This window comes from Aotus nancymaae, unplaced genomic scaffold (assembly GCF_030222135.1).
Source record: "Aotus nancymaae isolate 86718 unplaced genomic scaffold, 86718_ANA_hifiasm-v0.15.2.pri h1tg000012l, whole genome shotgun sequence".
Taxonomy (NCBI): domain Eukaryota; kingdom Metazoa; phylum Chordata; class Mammalia; order Primates; family Aotidae; genus Aotus; species Aotus nancymaae.
Genome location: NW_026988423.1, coordinates 50400542 through 50422522, shown reverse-complemented (window position 1 = coordinate 50422522; position 21981 = coordinate 50400542). Strand labels below are relative to the sequence as shown.

General features: G+C 55.8%; 2 protein-coding genes across 4 annotated transcripts; one reads left to right on the top strand and one right to left on the bottom strand.

Annotated features, from left to right (window-relative positions):
* Positions 1-1341: 1341 nt before the first annotated feature.
* PLOD3 (procollagen-lysine,2-oxoglutarate 5-dioxygenase 3) lies at positions 1342-13440 on the bottom strand. 3 transcript variants are annotated; one of them, XM_064375708.1, is made up of 19 exons: positions 13025-13440; positions 12551-12642; positions 12243-12379; positions 11996-12159; positions 11741-11853; positions 10948-11011; positions 9602-9699; positions 9344-9445; positions 9033-9158; positions 8771-8892; positions 8361-8465; positions 8107-8232; positions 6119-6260; positions 5906-6019; positions 5677-5745; positions 4320-4424; positions 3033-3179; positions 2226-2351; positions 1342-1794 (listed from the first exon to the last, which is right to left on the bottom strand). In XM_064375708.1, the coding sequence occupies exons 1-19, from the start codon at positions 13131-13133 to the stop codon at positions 1639-1641; spliced, it is 2217 nt and encodes a 738-aa protein (XP_064231778.1). In that variant the 5' UTR covers positions 13134-13440; the 3' UTR covers positions 1342-1638. The 3 variants fall into 3 exon arrangements, with proteins under 3 accessions (XP_064231778.1, XP_064231780.1, XP_064231779.1); XM_064375710.1 differs by lacking the exon at positions 3033-3179 and having other exon boundaries at positions 13025-13164; XM_064375709.1 differs by lacking the exon at positions 5906-6019 and having other exon boundaries at positions 13025-13164.
* Positions 13441-13568: 128 nt separating this feature from the next.
* ZNHIT1 (zinc finger HIT-type containing 1) lies at positions 13569-20969 on the top strand. The gene is made up of 5 exons (XM_012448995.2): positions 13569-14072; positions 19423-19593; positions 20295-20374; positions 20492-20661; positions 20752-20969. Exons 1-5 carry the CDS (start codon positions 14051-14053, stop codon positions 20771-20773), a joined length of 465 nt encoding a protein of 154 aa, XP_012304418.1. The 5' UTR covers positions 13569-14050; the 3' UTR covers positions 20774-20969.
* The last annotated feature ends 1012 nt before the right edge of the window (positions 20970-21981 follow it).

Genomic DNA, 21981 nt, shown 5'->3' with positions numbered 1-21981 from the left:
CCTGACCTCATGATCTGCCTACCTTGGCAGTGCTGGGACTACAGGCAGGAGCCCCCATGCCCAGCCTTTTTTTTTTTTTGAGATAGAGTTTTGCTCTTGTTGACCAGGCTGGAGTGCAATATTGCAATCTGGCTTACTGCAACCTCTCCCTCCCAGGTTCAAGCAATTCTCCTGCCTCAGCTTCCTAAGTAAGCTGGGATTGCAGGCTTGTGCCACCATGCCCAGTTAATTTTTTTTTTTTTTTTGAGATGGAGTCTCACCCTGTCACCCAGAGTAGAGTGCATCTCGGTTCACTGCAACCTCTGCCTCCCAGGTGAAGATGATTCTCCTGCTTCAGCCTCCTGAGTAGCTGGGATTAAAGGCACCTGCCACCATGCCCAGCTCATGTTTGTATTTTTTTTTTTTTTTTTTTTTGAGATAGAGTTTCACTTTTGTTACCCAGGCTGGAGTGCAATGGTGCGATCTCGGCTCACTGCAACCTCCACCTCCTGGGTTCAGGCAATTCTCCTGCCTCAGCCTCCTGAGTAGCTGGGATTACAGGCACGTGACACCATGCCCAGCTAATTTTTTGTATTTTTAGTAGAGACAGGGTTTCACCATGTTGACGAGGATGGTCTCGATCTCTTGACCTCATGATCCACCTGCCTCGGTCTCCCAAAGTGCTGGGATTACAGGCGTGACCCACCGCGCCCGGCCCATGTTTGTATTTTTTAGTAGATACGTGGTTTCACCATCTGGCCAGGCTGGTCTTGAACTCCTGACCTCGTGATCCGCCCTCTGCAGCCTCCCAAAGTGCTGGGATTACAGGAGTTTCCGCAGCCTCCCAAAGTGCCGGGATTACAGTGCCCAGCCTAATTTTGTATTCTTTTAGTAGAGACAGGGTTTCACCATGTTGGCCAGAGTGGTCTTGAATCCCAACTTCAGGTGATCCACCCACCTCAGCCTCCTAAAGTGTTGGGATTACAGGTGTGAGCACTATGTCCAGCTAATTTATTTTTTGTAGAGATGGGGTATTGCTATGTTGTCCAGGCTGGTCTTGAACTCCTGGCCTCGTGATCCTCCGCCCACCTTGGCTTCCCAAAGTACTGGAATTACAGTGTGAGCCACTGTGCCCAGCCTGAGATGTCCTTCTTTTGGCCTGTGCCCTCTCACACACTCTCTCCAGCTCAGTCAATACAGGGGAAGGGGAACGTGGGGGCCAGGGAAGCCTCCAGGTTCCCATGAGGGTCTAGCATTCTGCCTCTCCCTTTTTTTCTCATCTTCGCTTTTCAGGGTCTCTCCCCTCCACGCTGGTGGCAGGAGGGGGAATGGGGTCAATGGGCAGATGAATGGACTCGAGACTTACAAACTGTCCTTTATTGGGACTGAGGCTGAGGAACGTTCATAATTTATCACGCAGGGAGCCTCCAGAAGCCCAGTCCCCATGAACCCCTGGGGGCGGAGGGGAGAGGCGAGGACTCCGGCAGCTTCCTGAGAGGGCTGTGTGTTGGCAGCAACGTGACACATTCAGTCCAGGCACACGGAGCATGCACTCAGGAAGAGGGGAGAGGGTGAGACTCATCCCTCCACTCCCAGGATGGGGGCCAGGCCCCCTAAAAAGGCACAACGGCAGGGCAGGTTTGGCAGAGTGGTTGAGTGTCAGGGGTCGACAAAGGACACCATGATGTAGCGCGTGCCCCGGGTCGTGGGCAGCCCCTCGTGGTAGTGAGTGAGGCGGCCGGGGTGCAGGAGCGCCCAGCCCTTTCTCGGGGACGAGATCACACAGTTGTAGCGCAGGAAGCGGCAGCCGCCTCCCTGGAAAGAGAAGAAGGGAAAGGAATCCTGGAGTGAGCGGACGTGGGGCCTGCGGAGGCTGACGCAGAGGGCGGGGCAGGCAGATCCAAGGGGCGGGGCAGCCAGGTCAGGGGGCGGGGCAGATGGATACAGGCGGTGGGACAGGCAGATATAGGGGGCGGGGCAGGTAGACACAGGGGGCGGGGCAGCCAGGCCAGGGAGGACGGTGTGGAAGACCAGGGTGACAAGGGAGATGGCAGATATGGGGGAGGGCTGTGGTGCCCGCAGGCAGCAAGCGGAGGCCGCCTGCCCAGAAGCCATCTAGGAGCTGACACCTATAAAATCACGGGGAAATAGGCAGGGAGGGGAGCTGGGGGTGCACGCGGGGACTCTAGGAGGGGACCCGAGGGTCCTGAGGTGAAGCGTGGGTGGGTGGAGTGGTGGGGGCGCACCTCGTAGTCCAGGCCCTTGTGGTTGAGGGCAACGTTGAGGGTGAAGGTGGATGAGTCATGGTGTGGCCGCAGAGAGGGCTGCTCGTCTGGCCGGTAGCGGACTACAAAGTTCATCACCGCCCGCGCCTGGGAGACAGGAGGGAAGAGGCTGCAGGGACAGCTGTGAGCATAGGGGGTCTTTTATTTAATTATTATATTTTTCTGAGACAGTCTCGCTCTGTCACTCAGGCCGGAGTGCAGGTGGCTCAATCTCGGCTCACTGCAACTTTTGCCTCCTGGGCTCAAGGGATTCTCCTGCCTCAGCCTCCTAAGTAGCTGGGATTACAGGCACGCACCACCACGCCTGGCAAATTTTTATATTTTTAGTAGAGATGAGGTTTCACCATCTTGGCCAGGCTGGTCTTGAACTCCTGACCTCAGGTGATCATCTGCCTGCCTTGGCCTTCCAAAGTGCTGGGATTACAGGAGTGAGCAATCACACCCGGCCATCGCAGGGGATCTTCAGGGAGATGACAGTCTTTGTCCAGGGAGAAGAGGGGATGGCTGGTGGGGCCCCTGCATGGGAGGGTCTCCCAGCTCACTGGCATTAGGTTAGGGCCAAGCCTGACTCGGGGTCTCAGCCTGGCTCCCTCCCCTCCCAGAGGCTGCCTCCTGCAGCATCTCATTCCCCTGGGAACCAAAGTGCATGGTGCCCAAATGCTGTGGGGGCCGAAAGGGGTCTGCGCGGAGACTTCCAGCCCGGTACTGGGGTGGGGAAGGTTGGGGGTAGCGGGCAGGTACGGGGTAGCGGGCAGGTAGGTGGCGCACCTTGGTGTGGTAGCCGGGAAACAGGCTCTCGGTCATGGGGCCCACATACGTCCGCAGCAGCTGCAGCCACTGGTCCTCATACCCCACCTGCTTCATGTGGATGTCCACGGTGGGCACATTCTCGTAGCCTCCAGCCAGCCTGGAATCCTGGCGGTGGAAGGCACTGAGCCACCCACACCCTCTAGCCATGGTGCCCCCCAGGGCAGTCCAGCCTCCTTCTTCCTGTTCCCCAGCCTTTGCACCTGTATACCTCTGTGTGGAACAGTCTTCTCTGCTACTTCTCAGCCTGACTCACTGCTCCCGGCCTTTCAAGTCTCAGCTAAGATGTCACCTGTCCTGCAAAGCCCCCTAGTCCCCCCAAGTCTGGGTCAAAGCTTCCCCATGGCTTCCATGCGCCCAGGCTGCTCATCACAGCCTTAGAAGCTGGGTGGCTGCTGCTGCTCACACCTGGCCGGCCTGAGGCATTCTTCCAGTGCAGTCTAGGACAGCGGCCCAGGAAATATTTCCTTTTTTCATTTTTTAGAGACAGAGTCTTGCTCTGTCACCCAGGCAGGAGTGCTGTGGTGTGATCATAGCTCACTGCAGCCTCTAACTCTGGGGCTCAAGTGATCCTTCAGCCTCAGCCTCCCAAATAGCTGGGACCACAGGCTCACGCCACCACACCCAGCTAATTTTTAAACTTTTTGGCTGGGCGCGGTGGCTCACGCCTGTAATCTCAGCACTTTGGGAGGCTGAGGCGGGTGGATCACAAGGTCAAGAGATCGAGACCATCCTGGTCAACATGGTGAAACTCCGTTTCTACTTAAAAATACAAAAAATTAGCTGGGCATGGTGGCACGTGCCTGTAATCCCAGCTACTCAGGAGGCTGAGGCAGGAGAATTGCCTGAACCCAGGAGGCGGAGGTTGCGGTGAGCCAAGATCGCGCCATTGCACTCCAGCCTGGGTAACAAGAGCGAAACTCTGTCTCAAAAAAAAAACAAAAAACAAAAACAAAAAAACTTTGTAGAGACAGGGTCTTGCTATGTTCCCCAGGCTGGCCTCAAACTCCCTGGCTCAAGCAATCCTCCTGCCTCGGCCTCCCAAAGTGCTAGGATTACAGGCATGAGCCACTGTGCCCAGCAGGAAATATTTCTTGAATACATGAATGAATGCAGTGGTGACCCAAGGGTCTGCCTCCCCCCTGGGAATCCCTCTTTGCTCCCACTTTCCTGATTTCATTGCTCCTTGACTAGACCCTGTACCCCCTCCTCCGGGGAGCCCTCCGGCCTCATCGCCCAGGCCCTCACCTCATGCCGGCCACCTGACCACTGGCCGTAGTGCTCCATCTCCTCCACCAGCTCATCGCACATTTGTTCTGACAGCAGTGGGAACCAGTACACGTCCGGGCATGGCTGAGGGCAGGGTGGGGGAGAACAGGCCTAAGTGATGGTGCAGAATGGGGAAGGGGACAGGCAGCGGGCAGAATGGGAAGGGACAGCAGGGAGCAGGGAAGGCTCTGTGAGAACAGCTGGAGGACCCGCCAGGTAGGGGCTGGGGGGAACAGCAAGGCTGAGAGCTGGGATCAGGCATGGCAGAGGTGGCAAAGCGTCCTGGAGCCCCTCATGCTGGGACAGTGGTTTCCAAACTTCCATAACAGTGCATCCCTCTTTTTTTTTTTTAAGATAGGGTGTTGCTCTGTTACCCGGCTGGAGTGCTGTGGCATAATCGTAGCTCATTATAGCCTCAACCTTCTCGGCTCAAGCAATCCTCCCACCTCAGCATCCCAGGTAGCTGGAACTATAGGCACATGCCACCATGCCAAGCTAATTTTTTCTTTTTTTTTCTTTTTCTTGTTTGAGATAAGGTCTCACTCTGTCACCCATGCTGGAGTGCAGTGGCACCATCTTGGCTCACTGCAAACTCTGCCTCCCAGATTCAAGTGATTCTCCCACCTCAGCCTCCCGAGTAGCTGAGATTACAGGTGCCCAGCATTGTGTCTAGCTAATTTTTGTTACTTTTTTTTTTTAGTAGAGACAGGGTTTTGCAATGTTGGCCAGGCTAGTCTGGAACTCCTGACCTCAACTGATCTGCCTGCCTCAACCTCCCGAAGTGCTGGGATTATAGGCTTGAGCACCGCTCCTGGCCTAATTTTTTTTTTTTTTTTTGAGATGGAGTCTCGCTCTGTCACCAGGCTTGAGTGCAGTGGCACGATCTTGGCTCACTGCTACCTCTGCCTCCTGGGTTCAAGCGATTCTCTTGCCTCAGCCTCCCAAGTAGCTGGGACTACAGGTGTGTGCCACTACGCACAGCTAATTTTTGTAATTTTAGTAGAGACAGGGCTTCACCATGTTGGCCAGGATGGTCTTGATCTCTTGACCTCATGATCTGCCCACCTCGGCCTCCCAAAGTGATAGGATTACAGGCGTGAGCCACTGTGCCTAGCCCCATTCCTCTTTAAAGATGTGATTTCATACATAGCACCAATATACCCAACACAACAGGAGAGGAGAGGCCCTCTGATCAATGCTGCATTCCGCCTCTGACTTCGTCTTGCCTGAAGAGAAAACCCTCAGGCCCCTGGGGAACTCGGTCTGACAACTGAATCCAGGTGCAGGCCCTCAAGAGGCAATGGCCACGAGGGCGGCGGGGGCCGTGCGGACCCACCTGCTCCACGATTCCCTCCCCTTCCAGGGCCCGGCTGTAGTTCCCGTGGATGTACTGCTCCTGCCAGTCCTGTGGGAGGATGGGGGCCACATCAGATCTGTGCCTTCCTGTCTCCCAGCCCCCAGGGGGCCTCCCCTTCCCACTCAGTGTCCTGTGCTGGCGGCAGCCATCGTGCTTGATGTCTTCCTCAGCGCAGGGCGGGGAACCTGAGCTCAGGGTTCTCACTCACAACGGGGTTGTCGAAGATCTGCCAGAGGTCGGGGTGCAGGTGCTCTGTGTCATATCGGGAAGTGGCCAGGAGCCGGCCAAATTCATGCTGATTGCTTAAATGGAGGAAGATGCCCTGTAGTGGGGTGGGGGTGTCCGTGATGCCAGCGATGTCCGGGGTCTGCCCCCAGCACCCTAGCATCAGGTCCCCAGGCCAGACCGGGTGCGCACTCACCTTGTCTCGAAAGCTTTTACAGAAGGCCATGTCCGGGTCCGTGTCGCTGCCCGAGAACACCTCTCTCTGGGGCAGCTCCATCCGCAGGGTCTCCCCCTGGATCACATAGGCCTGGGAGATGTACGGCACATTCCACACGCCCCTGGAGGCACCGACACCGCGGTCAGCTGGTGGGGGCAGGCCCCAAATTCTACCCAGCTCATCCCAGGAAGCCCTTCTTCTCTCAGAGCATTGAAGTCCCTGAGCATAAGACTCCTGCATGTCCCTTGTCAAGCACTGCTGGTCACAACCACCCCCTCTCCAAAAAAGGAGTGAGTCCCTGCCCCAAGCTGCGACACTTCTTTTTTTTTTCTTCTTTTTTTTTCCTTTTTCTTTTTTTGAGACGGAGTTTTGCTCTTGTTACCCAGGCTGGAGTGCAATGGCGCGATCTTGGCTCACCGCAACCTCCGCCTCCTGGGTTCAGGCAATTCTCCTGCCTCAGCCTCCTGAGTAGCTGGGATTACAGGCACGTGCCACCATGCCCAGCTAATTTTTGTATTTTTAGTAGAGACGGGGTTTCACCATGTTGACCAGGATGGTCTCAATCTCTTGACCTCGTGATCCACCCGCCTCGGCCTCCCAAAGTGTTGGGATTACAGGCGTGAGCCACCGCGCCCGGCCAACACTTCTTTTTTGTTTCTTGTTTTTTGTTTTTGTTTTTTGAGACACAGTCTCGCTTTGTCACCCAGGCTGGAGTGCAGTGGTGTGATCTTAGCTCACTGCAACTTCTGCCTCCCGGGTTCAAACAATTCTCCCACCTCAGCCTCCCCAGTAGCTGGGTAAACAGGCGCCCGCCACCAAGCCCAGCTAATTTTTGTATTTTTGGTAGAGATGGGGTTTCACTGCTAGGAGCAGTGGCTCACGCCTGTAATCTTAGCACTTTCGGAGGCTGAGGTGGGCGGATCATAACGTCAGGAGTTCCAGATCAGCCTGGACAACATGGTGAAACCCCATCTCTACTAAAAATACAAAAATCAGCCGGCCGTGGTGGCGTGCGCCTGTAATCCCAGCTACTCAGGAGGCTGAGGCAGGAGAATCGCTTGAACCCAGGAGGTGGAGGTTGCAATGAGCTGAGATCACGCCACTACACTCCAGCCTGGGTGACAAAGCAAGACTTCATCTCAAAAACAAAAAAAAAGGCCAGGCACAGTGGCTCACGCCTGTAATCCCAGCACTTTGGGAGGCCCAGGCGGGTGGATCATGAGGTCAAGGCATTGAGACCATCCTGGCCCACATGGTGAAACCCCATCTCTATTAAAAATACAAAGATTAGCTGGGCATGGTAGTGCATGCCTGTAATCCCAGCTACTCGGAAGGCTGAGGCAGGAGAATCTCTTGAACCTGGGAGGCGGAGGTTGCAGTGAGCCGAGATCATGCCACTGCACTCCAGCCTGGTGACAGAGCAAGACTCCGTCTCAAAAAAAAAAAAAAAAAAAAAAAAAAAAAAACAGATGGGGTTTCATCATGTTGGCCAGGCTGGTCTCAAATTCCTGACCTCAAGTGCTTTGCCTGCCTCAGCCTCCCAAAGTGCTAGGATTACAGGATTAAGCCACCACGCCTGGCCTTTGTTTTTTCTTTTCTTCAGACAGGGTCTCCCTCTGTTTCCAGGCTGGAGTGCAGTGGTGCAAACATGGGTCACTGCAGCCTCAACCTCCTAAGCTCAAGTGATCCTCCCATCTCAGCCTCTGTAGTAGTAGCTGGGACTAGAGGCTCGAACCACTATGCCCAGCTAATACTTTACATTTTTTGTAGAGATAAGATTTTGCTATGTTGACCAGGCTGATCTCACCAGGCTCAAGCAATCCTCATACCTTGGCTTCCCAAAGTAGTGGGATCACAGGTGTGAGCCACTGCACCTGGCCTCGTGGCACCTCTGACTGGTGACCAGGAGGCTTGGGTCTACCCAGGCCCTGGGTCAGAGGAGGGGGCTGCAGGCCGGCGGGACTCACACTCGCTTTCTCTGCACCAGCTCCACGTAGTCCTCGGAGCGGGCGTAGTACTCGTCAGGGCTCAGGGCACCCCAGAAGTTGGACCACAGCTTTCCGTGGCGGGACAGCATGGGGGCGATCACCTTCCTGCGGACAGGCGAGGGTGAGGGCTGGGCGGAAGGGAGCAGGCCTGGGGAGCCCGGTGCCCAGGGCAGGAGTGGGGTTCCCGGGGCCTGTTGGGGTGCCCCCCGGCTGCAGGGAGGGGGGCAAGCCACCTGTTCTCCTCAATGAGGATGCGCAGGGTCTGCGGGTTGGTGAGGACAGCGTCAGCGTCCAGGCTGAAGTAGAACTCGCACTCAGGGTCCTGCCGACACATGTCCCTGGAGGTGAGAGCTGAGCTCAAACAGCGGCAGGTGGGGAGGCAGGTGGGGATGGGGGAATTGGCCCCACCCCAGGAGAAGAGGAGGGAGGCAGCATCTGGCCTTCTTTCCCCAGGCTCTCTGCTATCTGGGTGAGCTAGCAAGGGTCAAGGGGGGCTGACAGCGTGGGGGCTGCAAGGATGCAAGTGGGGAAGCCCAGGAGTGGCTGGACGGGTGACAGGTGAGGTGAGGGCCAGGCAGCGGGCGGCAGCCACCCACACCCTGCACCCTCATCCAGCCCTCCTCCCCGCCCAGCGCCTGCTCACATGGCCATGTCCCTGGCCTCGCCTGGGCTCAGAGCCTCCTCTGGCCCCACCAGCTTCGTGGTTGCAAAGTGGTCCTGGAGCTGCGGCCAGGAGTCAGCGATGTGAGCCTCATGGAAGACCTCCTGGGGAGGGGGTGACATGGGGGGACGGTCTCAGAGGTCAAGGAGGCAGCACTTGAGGGATGGGGGTGGCGGCACGGGAGTTCTGATCATGGCAGGGGAAGGGTCCTTCGGGAGAGGCTCTGGGGGGCGGGGGGTCTCACGTTGTTGTGCAGGAAAAGGGTGATCCTGTCGTGGGGATAGTCTAAGAGCAGCAGCCGCTGCAGGAAGCGGGGCAGAAACGGGGTAGGCTGTTCCACAAACACGGCCAGAAACACCCGGGGGGGAGGCTGAAAGATGCGACACGAAGGCGCTCAGAGGGAAGCCCGGACTTCCCCGCCGCCCCCACCCACCCTCCACCCTGCCAGCTTTGGGGACCCAGGGACATTGCCCCCACCAACACCCAACCCACTGTCCCTGCACCTCCTGCTTAGCAGGCTGCCTTCTCGCTCCCCTCCCGGCACCCCTGCCTCACCTGCCCCCCCGGGAGTGTCCTCCAGTCCCGGTTGCAGAAGCCACAGCCTCCCTCGGGAGTCCAGCCATTGGGGACATAGTTTCCCAGGTAGTTGAGCTGCAGCTGTTGGGGAGAGACCGAGGCTGAGCGGCTGAGGCCTCCAGGGGTGGAGGTGGGCATCTCTGCTATGGGAGCTGGGGAGGGCCGGCTTCTCAGAAGGGTTGGAGATGCCCGGGGGTTGGGGCAGGGCAGGGCAGGGGTCGAAGCCACTGGTGGCACCTTAGTAGGACCATTTCCATGGACCACAACGGGGAGTGTGTCGTAGGCCACGTTCCGGATACGCACACGGTTCCGATCAAACTTTAAAACCACTTCATCTGGGGAAGAAAAAGGCCAGGCTTCAGACCCCCTTTCTCTGGGAGCTACCAAGCAACATTTTCTTCTAAATATGGGGTCCCAAATTCTTCAGGGATAAAGGGACACCGTGGCTTGTGGGGGCAGGAACCTTCGGGTTCTGACCAGGCTGCTGGCCCAGAGAGCTCCACTGACTACTACCTGTGTGATCACATCGAAGCCGCTGGGCGAGGCAGGGCAGGATGAGCTGAGCTGGGGCCACCGGGAACCTCAGCATCCCTGTCCCTCCTCACGTTCTCTCTCTCTTTTTTTTCTTTTTGAGTCGGAGTCTTGCTCAGTCACCCAGGCTGGAGTGCAATGGCACCATCTCAGCTCACTGCAACCTCCACCTCCTGGGTTCAAGAGATTCTCCGTCCTCAGCTTCCTGAATAGTTGGGATTACAGGTGTGTGCGCCACCATGCCCTGCTAATTTTTGTATTTTTAGTAGAGAAGAGGTTTCGCCATGTTGGCCAGACTGGTCTTGAACTCCTGACCTCAGGTGATGATCCACTTGCCTTGGCTCCCAAAGTGCTGGGATTACAGGCATGAGCCACCATGTCCAGCCTCCTTTTTTTTTTTTTTCTGAGACAGAGTCTTGCTCTGTCACCAGGCTGGAGTACAGTGGCACGACCTCAGCTCACTGCAACTTCTGCCTCCCGGATTCCAGTGATTCTCCTGCCTCAGCCTCCCGAGTAGCTGGGACCACAGGTGGCTGCCAACACGCCTGGCAAATTTTTGTACTTTTTTTAAGTAAAGACAGGGTTTTGTCATGTTGGCCACGCTGGTCTCGAATTCCTGACCTCAAATGATCCTCCAATCTTGGCTTCCCAAAGTGCTGGGATTACAGGTGTGAGCCACTGCGCCCGGCCTCTCTATCTCTTTTCTCCCCATCCCCTGAGGCAAGTCACTAACCCCTCCACAAGTTGCTTTTCTCATCTGTAGGAGGTGGATAACCAGGTACCTTCCCCTTGTTAAATGAAATCACAAAAGTAAAACCCCTGGCCCAGCGCCCAGGCACAGCATGTGTGCACCAGATGCCAGCACGCTTTGGCTTCCCCTGCTTCTAGTACCATCAGCACAGTGCAACTCACACCATCAGCTACTCAGACACCCGACAAAGCCACAGAGAGGTGGGCTTAGGCCAGCTCAGCTCCTCCAGAAGCCTCGCCCAGCTCAAGACCCCTAGTGCGGAGGCTGAGCATCGCCCACCTGCTGCTGTCTTCCTCCTCACCTAAAGCCCCGTTGAGGTTCTGAAAGATCCGAGACTTATGATCGAGATTAAGGCCGAGTTTCTCCTGGATGGAATGAGATGCAATGGAGTGGTTACAATGGAAGAAGCGGGAAGGATCATTTCATCATTTCTCACTTTTTTTCTCTCGCTCTTGTTGCCCAGGCTGGAGTGCGGTGGTGTGATCTCGGCTTACTGCCATCTCCGCCTCCTGGTTCAAGGGATTATTCTGAGTAGCTGGGACTACAGGCGAGTGCCACCACGCCCAGCTAATTTTTGTATTTTTAGTAGAGATGGTGGTGTCGCCATGTTGGTCAGGCTGGACTCAAATTCCCAATCTCAGGTGATCCACCTGCCTTAGCCTCCCAAAGTGCTAGGATTACAGGCGTGAGCCACCATGCATGGCTTCTCTTTTATTTTTTTCTAAGAGACAGGGTCTCATTCTGTCACCCCGGCTGGAGTGCAGTGGTGCAGTCATAACTCAAAATAACCTCAAACTCCTGCGCTTAAGAGATCCTTCCACCTCAGCCTCCCAAGTAGCTGGGATTACAGATGTGCACCATGAAGCCTGGCTAATTTTTTTTTTTTTTATTTTGTAGAGATGAGGTTTCACTATGTTGTCCAGGCTGGTATTAAATTCCTGGGCTCAAGCAATCCTCCTGCCTAAGCCTCTGAAAGCGCTGGGATTGCAGGCATGAGCCACCATGCCCAGGCACACATTTTTCTCTTTACGACCCCCTTCACCCCTCCACTCCCACAGCGCTGTGGGGTGCGCCCACGCTCCTGCCCTCCTCACCCTCAGTCCTGGGTCCAGGTAAAGCCGTGTGTAGAACAGCTGGTCATCGTCGTCATCCTTGTACTTCCACTGGCGGACGATGTGGTGGATGGTGGTGGCAAAGCCGATGAATCCTGGTGGGGAGGTGAAGCGTTGACTCTGAGACTCGCAGCGTCCCATGGCCTGTCCCCCAGGCTCTCTCCAGCCCTCAGGCACCAGGAACACTCTGTGCCCCACCGCTCTTGGCCCCTCTGTCTTGGGCAATCTGCCACTCACCACCAGAGTTGAGGAAGCGCTTCCCCGTGCCCACCTCAGGGTACTGCTCTGCCAGCCCCCACTCGGGCCAGCAGAAGCTCTCCGCAGAGAAGAGCAGGCGGCTGCCACTCTGGACAAACTTCTTCAGCAGCTCCGAAGGGCCGCCGGCCAGAATCACGTCATAGCTGGGCGAGGAAGGGGAGGATGAGCAGGGGTCCACTAGGAACCTCAGCATCCTTATCTTGCTCCCTATTCCCAGCCCTGTTACCTGTCCACAAACATGATGATCATATCCTCCCGGTCAGCATATTTCTCCATTTCCTTCTTTAGCCACCGGACCTTCTGTCCTCCACCAACTGTTCGGGCCACATCACCCCCTCGCCACTCCTCTCCCAGGCCCAGGGTCTGCGGGGGAGATGCCCAATGCCAGGCGAGGGTTGGGGAGTTGTGTGTGTGGCGGGGAGGAGAAACAGCTTCTGACCAGGCTCACCATGGGGACCTGGGCATCCAGACTTCAGCCTACCCCTCCTGCTGGGACCCCCTCCCAGGGGCGCTGGGGGCTTTCCCTCTCCTCACCCGCACAGTGTAGTTGAAGAACTCCGCAGAGCGCAGGAAACGCAGGTACCCCTCTGTCTCAGCGGTGGCCACAGTGATCACCAGCAGCTTCTCTGTTACCAGGGGGAGCTGGCGCTTGGGACCCATCCGCCCAGCGCCAGGTCCCACGTGTTTGCTGTCCTCCTTCTCGCTCTACTTCCCTCCCTTTTTTTCTTCCCTCTCCCTCTTAAACTCTCCTCACCCAGGACCACTCTGACCCCAGGAAGGGCAGGGTGGGAGTGGCGCCCAGGAATTCCGAGTCCCTTTGCTCGGGAGGTCAGAACCCAGAGTTCAGGGTTGGGATGGGTAAGGGGCTTGGTCCTACTCGGCCTCAAGAGCACGCTGGGCGGGGGACGGGCCGGACACCTCCTCGAGCTCCCGACCCACTCCGGGCCAGGCTGGCAGGCACGTCAGCCTCTGTCGCCTCCGCCGTGCCCGGCCTCCCCGGGATCTCACCTGGGTTGACCGGGTCGCGGCCCCGGGGCCGGTCGGAGGCTGAAGCCGCTGGGGGCAGCAGCAGCAGCAGGAGCAGGAGAAGCCGGGGTCCCGGGCCCGAGGAGGCCATGGTGGGAAGCGGGCCCAGACAGCACCCAGGATCCCGGGATCTGAGCGGCGCGCCTTGATCCCAGCTCCGGACGGGGGCGGCGGGAAGGGGGCGCCCGGGCTGCTGTGCGGCCGCCGCGGGGAGCAGCCGGGGTGGGGCCACGCCCTGGAAAAAAGGCGTATCCGGAGGCTACAGAAAGCTCCAGATGCCGGCGCCGCAGACAAGGCAAGGATTGTCCCGGGTGCACCGGAGGCGGGGGAGGGGCGGTGGCTCCGGCCGGCGGGCCTGAGACCGGGACTCTGGGCCGAGCCAGCCGCTTGACACTTGTGGAACTGAAACCCGGACGGGGCAGTGACCCCTGGCGGAGGGTCCGGCGGGACGCGGGGGCGGATTCTGGGCGCAGCCCTGCCCGGAGAGTGCGGGCGGAAGACGGGGAGAGCCAGCGGGTGGCGGCGACAGGGAGGGAGGAAGCCCGAGCCGGCGGGACGGAGGCCCCGGGAAACTGGGGATTGAGATTTCTGCAGAGGGTCACTAGGAACCCCGGATTGCCCACGGAAGCCGGCCACTTTCTTTGACAGTCCGGCCCACCTCCTCTTCTGCCCCGGGGAGAAGCTCCAGGGGCTGCCTTCGTGATTACAGCATCTTCACAAGGACCAAAGGAAAATAAGGTTTCACGTAAGACCACCGTCACCACCTCTTTAAAATAACCCATTTGGTGGTTCACGCAAGATTTATATGGCCAGACTGAGGACGGAAGTGGCTTTGCCCCTATAAAACATGGCGAAAAGCTTTCTGGTCTCCAAGGGAACGCCACGTAATGAGTCAAAGCGGTAGCGCACGCGCAGAAGTACCAGTCAACGGAAGTGATTACGCCCCTACCCAAGCCTTGGGTTTAGTACGCGTGCGCAGCAGTTTCTTCCGGCAGTCGTATTGTGCAAATGGTGGAGAAGAAAACTTCGGGTATGTGAGCCCCCGGCGGTTCGCCCCCTTCTCCTTCCCAAGTCCGAACGAGCCCTAGAATTTTCTTACTTAGTCATTCCCCCCCTTTTTTTCTGAGACAAGGTCTCGCTCTGTCACCTAGGCTGGAGTGCAGTGGTGCAGTCATAGCTCATTGCAGCCTCGAACTCCTGGGATCAAACTATCCTCCCACCTCAGCCTCCCTAGTGTCTGGAACTGCAGGCATGAAGCACCACGCCTGGCTAATTTTTAATTTTTAATATTTTTTGTATTAACGGGTTCTTGCTATGTTGCTCACGTTGGTCTCCAACTCGCCTCAGGCGATCCTCCCGCGTCGGCCTTGCAAAGTGCTGGGATGCCGCTCCCGGCCCCAGCTATTCCTCTTAAATCCCTTCCCCAGCCCTCGAATCCTGGCGTTCACCCTTCATTCACGTTTTATTGATGCTTGCTCCAAGCCAGGCGCTGGGGATGAAGAGGAGAAAGACTCCTGTTGTCCAAGCATTGGCTTTCTAGAATGGGGACAGACACGCAGACCTGCCACTGCATTTCACTCTAATATGTGCTATGGCAGAGGGAAGCACAGCGCCTCGGAACAGGGAGGAGTGGCATCTAGCCCAGCTTCTGGGAGGGAGGGGACTGTGAAAGCTTGGAAGGAAAAGCAAAAAAGCTTGAATTGAGTCTTGAAAGTCTAGTTAGGGTTTCTCTCAGTGGGAACCTCAAGTGCAAAGGCAGTAAAGCAAGAAAAAGCAAGTCGCTTAGGATGCCAAGTCCACAGTCTGGATCTTACAGAGTAATAAGAAAGGATGGAAGGCTGGGGAAAAGTTACATTTTTAAAGGCATTATACACACTGCCCAGGAGTTTGAACTCTGTGGGGAGGCAGTGGAGAGCCAGCAAAGGCTTGCTTTATTTCTTTCTTTTTCTCTTTTTCTTTCTTTCTCTCTCTCTTTCTTTTTCTTTCCTTTCCTTCCTATCTTTTTCTTTTCTTTTCTTCTTTCTTTCTTTTTTTCTTTCTTTGTTTTGATGGAGTCTGCTCTATGACCCAGGCTGCAGTGTAGTGGTGTGATCTTGGCTCACTGCAACCTCCACCTCCCAGGTTCAAGCGATTCTCCTGCCTCAGCCTCCCGAGTAGCTGGGATTACAGGCGCATGCCACTACCATGCCCAGCTAATTTTTTTGTATTATTATTTTTTTAAGTAGAGATGGGGTTTCATCATGTTAGCCAGGATGGTCTTGGTCTCCTGACCTCTCATGAGCCACTCTGCTGGGCCTTTTTTTTGAGACGAAGTTTTACTCTGTAGCCGAGGCTGGAGTGCAATGGTGCGATCTTGGCTCACTGCAACCTCCATTTCCCAAGTTCAAGAGATTCTCCTACCTCAGCCTCCTGAGTAGCTGGGACTACAGGCACACACCACTAATGCCTGGCTAATTTTTGTATTTTTAGTAGAGACGGGGTTTCATTATGTTGGCCAGGCTGGTCTTGAACTCCTGACCTTGTGATCCACCCACGTTGGCCTCCCAAAATGCTGGGATTACAGTTGTGAGCCACCACACCCAGCAGCAAAGGCTTTTTTTTTTTTTGAATACAGAGTCTTACTCTGTCACCCAGGCTGGAATGAAGTGGTTCTATATAGCTCACTGCAGCCTCAACCTCCCCATAATCAAGTGATCCTCCCACCTCAGCCTCCTGAGTAGCTGGGACCTCAGGTGAGTGCGGGCCACCATGCTGGGCTAGTTTTTATATTTTTTGTTGAGATAGGTGTCTCACTGTGTTGCCCAGGCTGGTCTTGAACTCCTGAGCTCAGGTGATCCTCCTGCCTCGGCCTCCCAAAATGCTAGGATTACAGGCATGGGCCACTGCGCTTGGCCCTTTAAGTTTTTCAAAGGCATCGCAGTCTCCCAGCCATGACTTTTCTCATGTTGACCTCGAGGCCTGAAACTCCCTGCTGTCTCCCCTAGCCGGGTCATTCACCAGTGAGGCCTTAACCTAGACTTACCTTCTTCTGGGAAGTCTGCCCTGACTACTCCAAAGCCAGATTGGGTGTTTCTGGCCTGGGCTCTGCAGCACTTTATACTCTGTATCCCAGCCTACCCTATGTTCTACTTACTGTGTTTGTTTGATTAATTATTTGTGTTTACCACTAGACTGGCAGCTTTTGCATCCCCAGAACCTAGAGCACTGTCTGGCATTTGGAATGGAGACAGAGTAGTACAGTGATTAAGATCATGGTTTTTTTTTTTTTTCCTTGTTTTTTTGAGATGGAGTCACCCAGGCTGGAGTGCAGTGACACGATCTCAGCTCACTGCAACCTCCGCCTCCCGGATTCAAGTGATTCTCCTGCCTCAGCCTCCTGAGTAGCTGGGATTGCAGGCACACGCCACCACGCCTGGCTAATTTTTTGTGTTCTTAGTAGAGACGGGGTTTCACCATGTTGGCCAGGCTGGTCTTGAACTCCTGACCTCAGGTGATCCACCCATCTCAGCCTCCCAAAGTGCTGGGATTACAGGTGTGAGCCAAGGCACCTGGCCTTGGTTGTTTTTTTTTTTGTTTTTTTTTTTGGAACAGGGTCTTGCTGTGTCACCCAGGCTGGCGTGCAGTGGCACAAACATGGCTCACTGCAGCCTTGAGCTCCTGGGCTCAAGCCATCCTCCTGCCTCAGCCTCCCGAATAGCTGGGACTACAGGTGTGTGCCACCATGCCTGGCTAATTTTTGTATTTGTTTGTAGAGACAGGGTTTTGCCATGTTGCCCAGACTGGCCTCGAACTCCTGGGCTCAAGGGATCCACCCACCTCGGCCTCCCAAAGTCCTGATATTACAGGCGTGAGCCACCGTGCCCAGGAAGGTCATGCTCTTTTTTTTTTTTTTTTTCTTTTGAGACAGTGTCTTGTTTTGTTGCCAGGCACCAGGCTGGAGTGCAGTGGTGCAATCTCGGCTCACTGCAGTCTCCGCCTCCTGGGTTCAAGCAGTTCTCCTACCTCAGCCTCCCAAGTAGCTGGGACTACAGGCTCGCATCACCATGCCCAGCTAATTTTTGTATTGTTTAGTAGAGACAGGGTTTCACCATGGTGGCCAGGATGGTCTCGATCTCTTGACCTCTTGATCTGCCCTCCTCAACCTCCCAAAGTGCTGGGATTACAGGCGTGAGCCACCACACCCGGCCAGGTCATGCTCTTTGATGCTGTGCAGTGCTTTGAATTCTGACCTGGCCACTTGCTAGCTGTGTGAACTTTGGACACATTTCTTAATCTCTGAATGTTGGTAAACTGGATGATAACGATACTGTCCCATACGGCTGTTGTAAGGGTTAAACGGTTCAAGTTATGCAAAGAGCTGAGCATGGTGCCTGGCTCATAGTAAGTGCCCAACAAGTGATAGCTACTAGAGCTGCTGCTGTTATTATTACGGTTAACGGGTACTTAATATTTGTTTAATGAATGAAGAGATATATTATGTAAAATTACCAGAACCTGGTGAACAGCTGCTAAGGCGATGAGGAAAGTGTTTTTTTGTTTTTTGAGATAGGGTCTCACTCTGTCTCTCAGGCTGGAGTGCAGTGGCACTATCTCGGCTTGCTGCAACCTCTGCCTCCCAGGTTCAAGCGATTCTTGTGCCTCAGCCTCCCAAGTAGCTGGGATTACAGGTGCCCGCCACCATACCCTGCCAATTTTTGTATTTTTAGTAGAGACGGGTTTCGCCATGTTGGCCAGGCTGGTCTCAAACTCCTGACTTCAAGTGATCTGCCCGCCTCAGCCTCCCAAAGTGCTGGGATTACAGGCGTGAGTCACCGTGCCCGGCCGCGGAAAGAGGTTTAAAATAGCTTCTAGGTTTCTGGTTTGGATGTCTGCATAGACGGTTCCATTCGCCTTGAGAGAAGGCAGAAGCAGACTTGGATGGGAAAACTTCTTGAGTTTCAGTAGGGCCAGCGGATGATTTCTTTTTTGTTTTTGATTTTTGTTGTTGTTGTTTGTCTGTTTGTTTTGGAGTCTTGCTCTGTCACTCAGGCTGGAGGGCAGTGGCTTGATCACAGCTCACTGCACACGGCAGCCTCAACCTCCCCAGCTCAAGTAATCCTCCCACCGCAGCCTCCCGAGTAGCTGGGACTATAGGCATGTGCAACAAGGCCTGGCTCATTTTTAAATTTTTTGTAGCAATGGGGTTTGGCTATGCTGCCCAGGCTGGTTTCTAACTCCGGGCATCAAGCAATCCTCCCACTTTGGCCTCCCAAAGTGCTGAGGTTACAGGTGTGTGCCACCATGCCCGACTCAACAGGTGCCGCTGCACGGCCCGTTGTGGAGCCTGGAAGCGGGTTCTGGGTTGAGGGAATCGTTCTGGGAGTCATTTGCTTGTAGGTGATCATCAGAGCCCTTTGTTTAGATTCGAAATCCCAGGAAGAGTTCATAGACTGAGCAGAGAAGAGGGCCAGCCACCTCCGTAGAGGCAGGGCAGCAGCCGAGCTGGAGCCTGAGCAGCATTACTGGACATGGAGAATCCCTGCAATCTTTTCAAGGAAGCAAGCAAAGGGTCTCTTTCTGCTCAATGAAAGTAGTCAGCACCGCCACAGCGTGGACAGGGCTCAGGTCCGAGGAGGAGGCCAGGAAGGCACCCTGGAGTGGCTCCGAGGAGGCACCTATGCCTGGAGTGCGGGTGGTCCCCTTGGATAGTCAGATTTGGGGTGTCGAGGAGAGGGTGGGAGGTGAAGAAGCGACACGTCTTGTGGATTACTCTGAAGGAGGAGCCGTGAAGTGGTAGACCCATGAGTGTCGCCAGGTTTTTATGGAAAGGAAAGTGCCAGTTGAGGAGGAGGGGTTGAAGATGGGAGAGGAAGGGAATGGGCTGCAGGGGAAGGCTCAGGTGCAGTGGTGGGACTTGGGGGGCCCCGGGGCAGGGGTGTGCCCGCTTGGCACCACATTTGCGGGTGGGTGGCCTGAAAGATGAGCGGGTCCAAGTGTGGGTGGCCCCTGGTTCCTCTGAGGTAGGAGATGAGCTGCTGAGCATGAGGGCCGTGTGCATTGAGGGCCCAGGATATCCTGGAAGCCCCAAGGGCGGGTACCGTGGCCTCCCCTGTCGGCAGTGAGCCGTCTCCAGGAGGAGTCTCACTGGCCGGGACTGGGATTGGGAGGAAGGCGGAGAAAACAGGCGGGAGAGACTGAAAGGGTCTCAGCCGGTGGGACAGGAAGCATGGGCTGGGGGCTGGCCCGGGAGGAGACAAGGGGTTCGAGGGCTTGGTGATGGGGATGAGATCAGAGCGCTGTGGCTCCCACCCTGGGTGCCTTCCTCGCCCTGCCCAGAGCCATGGCTGCGCCGCTCCTCTTTCCAGGAACCCCTGTAACTTTGTGTGCCCTGCCCCATCCAGTCCGCTCCCAGGACCCCGGGCAGCGGCGGGTGCTGGACCGGGCCGCCCGGCAGCGTCGCATCAACCGGCAGCTGGAGGCTCTGGAGAATGACAACTTCCAGGACGACCCCCACGCGGGACTCCCTCAGCTCGGCAAGAGGCTGCCTCAGTTCGATGATGATGCGGACACTGGTGAGGCGGGTGGAGGAGGAACTGGGGGCAGGACTGCGGGGAAGGGGGAGAGTCCACCCAACTCTGGCTGTGGGAGGACCCAGGAGCTCCTGATGCCTCTGCTGGTGACTGGCTCCTGTGGCTGTGAGCAACCACACCCTCTTTCTGTGCCTCAGTTTCCTCTCGTGTATGTGAAATAAACAAAAGAGACTGGATGAGCTCTGACATGAAGCCTTAGGTTTAGGGGCATGGAGGTGACGGTCGGTGGGATTAGAGAATTGGGGTGGAGATCAGTGGCTGGTAGCAAGGGGCCAACTTACAGCCAGGAAGGCAGGGCTGGGTGCAGTGGCTCACACGGTAGTCCCAGCACTTTGGGAGGCTGAGGTGGGCAGATCACTTGAGGTCAGGAGTTCAAGACCAGCCCGGCCAACATGGCGAAACCCCATTTCTACTAAAAATACAAAAAAAAATTAGCCGGGCGTGGTGGCGGACGCCTGTAATCCCAGCTACTCGGGAGGCCAAGGCAAGAGAATCACTTGAACCCAGGAAGTGGAGGTTGCAGTGAGCTGAGATTGCACCACTGCACTGCAGCCTGAGTGACAGAGTGAGACTCTGTCTCAAAAAAAGAACCAGGAGGGCACGTGGGCACAGGGAGTGATAATCAGAGAAAGCTGCTGTCTTTCTGGGCAAGTCCTATGCAGCTGATCGCCCTTGACCCCTAGGAAAGAAAAAGAAGAAAACTCGAGGTGATCATTTTAAACTTCGCTTCCGAAAAAACTTTCAGGCCCTGCTGGAGGAGCAGGTGAGATGAGGGTCGGCCTGGGAGGACCCCCCAAGGGCAGGGGCGAGCCTGGCCCCTGCAGGTGTTTGCTGCGTGGGTGGGAGGAGGAGTCCTAGAACCAGCCCCTTGTCTCTGCAGAACTTGAGTGTGGCCGAGGGCCCCAACTACCTGACAGCCTGTGCGGGGCCCCCCTCGCGGCCCCAGCGCCCCTTCTGTGCCGTCTGCGGCTTCCCCTCCCCCTACACCTGTGTCAGCTGCGGTGCCCGGTACTGTACTGTGCGCTGTCTGGGGACCCACCAGGAGACCAGGTGAGCTCGGCACCTGCTGTTCATCCCCACTCCCTCCTCCCCACAGCCTCCCCAGACCTCTCTCCCCTCATCCTGGCTCCCTCTCTGCAGGTGTCTGAAGTGGACCGTGTGAGCCTGGGCATTCCCAGAGAGGAAGGGCCGCTGTGCGTTGCCCAATGGAGGGGGCTCTCCCTGGACCAAGAGAGGAGCCACTCATCCAACAAAACTGTGTCTTACCTGCTAGGAAAGACCAGCCTCACTCCAGGAACTGTCTGGCAGGTGGGCGGGGCCCACCCAGTGCTGTTAGAATAAAAAGCCTCTTACCCAGAGCCTGCCTGTTTGGTCGTGGCACGTTTGGAGGTGATGGTGATAGGTCACCTGTCTCTCCTGCTTGCGGCTCTGTCTCTCTTCCTCCTGTCTGCCACTCACCCCGCCACTGTCCACCCCTCTGTGTCCCTGATCATGAGACATTCTGTCCCATTCTCCTCCCATCCCCGAGCCCCTGCCCTCCTTGGCTGCTTCTGTAAGTCTTTTTGTTTATTGATTTAGTTGTTTAAACTATTTTATTTATTTATTACAGACAGGGTCTCACGCTATGGCCCAGGATGGAGTGCAGTGGTGGGGTCTCAGCTCACTGTAACCTCCCCCTCCTGGGTTCAAAGGATTTTCCTTTGAATCCCGAGTATCTGGGATTACAGGTGCCCGACACCACGCCCAACTCACTTTTTTGTATTTTTAGTAGAGTTGGAGTTTTGACTTGTTTGCCAGGCTGGTCTTGAACTCCCGATCTCAGGTGATCCGCCCACCTCAGCCTCCCAAAGTGCTGGGATTATAGGCATGGGCCACTGTGCCCGGCCATGTTTCTCCTTTTTATTTCTCCAGTTGCTATATTTTCAAAGTACAGCTAGGTTCCAGGGCTGGGTGACAGAGAGATGGCAGGAGGGCTGTGGAACGGGTGCAGAATGGTACTGTGGAGGGAGTTGGGTCTGTCTTCGTTTTAAGATACTTAAGCAAAGGGGAGTGGTCAGGTCCTTGACCTTGGTGCCGCGGGTCTGAGGGAGCAGTTGTCCTTAGGAAGCCCCTGTTACCAGGGGCTGCAGTGTGTGGTTATTAGCAATACAGAAAGCCCAGAAGTTTCTGGGAAACATGGGGGAATTCATGGTTTAGCTCAAACTTATACAGCTCACGGCCCGCACGTGGCCCAAGGTGACTTTGAATGCAGCCCAACACAAATTTGTAAACTTTCTTAGAACATTATGAGATTCTTTTGCAATTTTATTTATTTATTTTGAGATAGAGTCCCACTCGGTCACCCACACTGGAGTGTAGTGGCGCGATTTT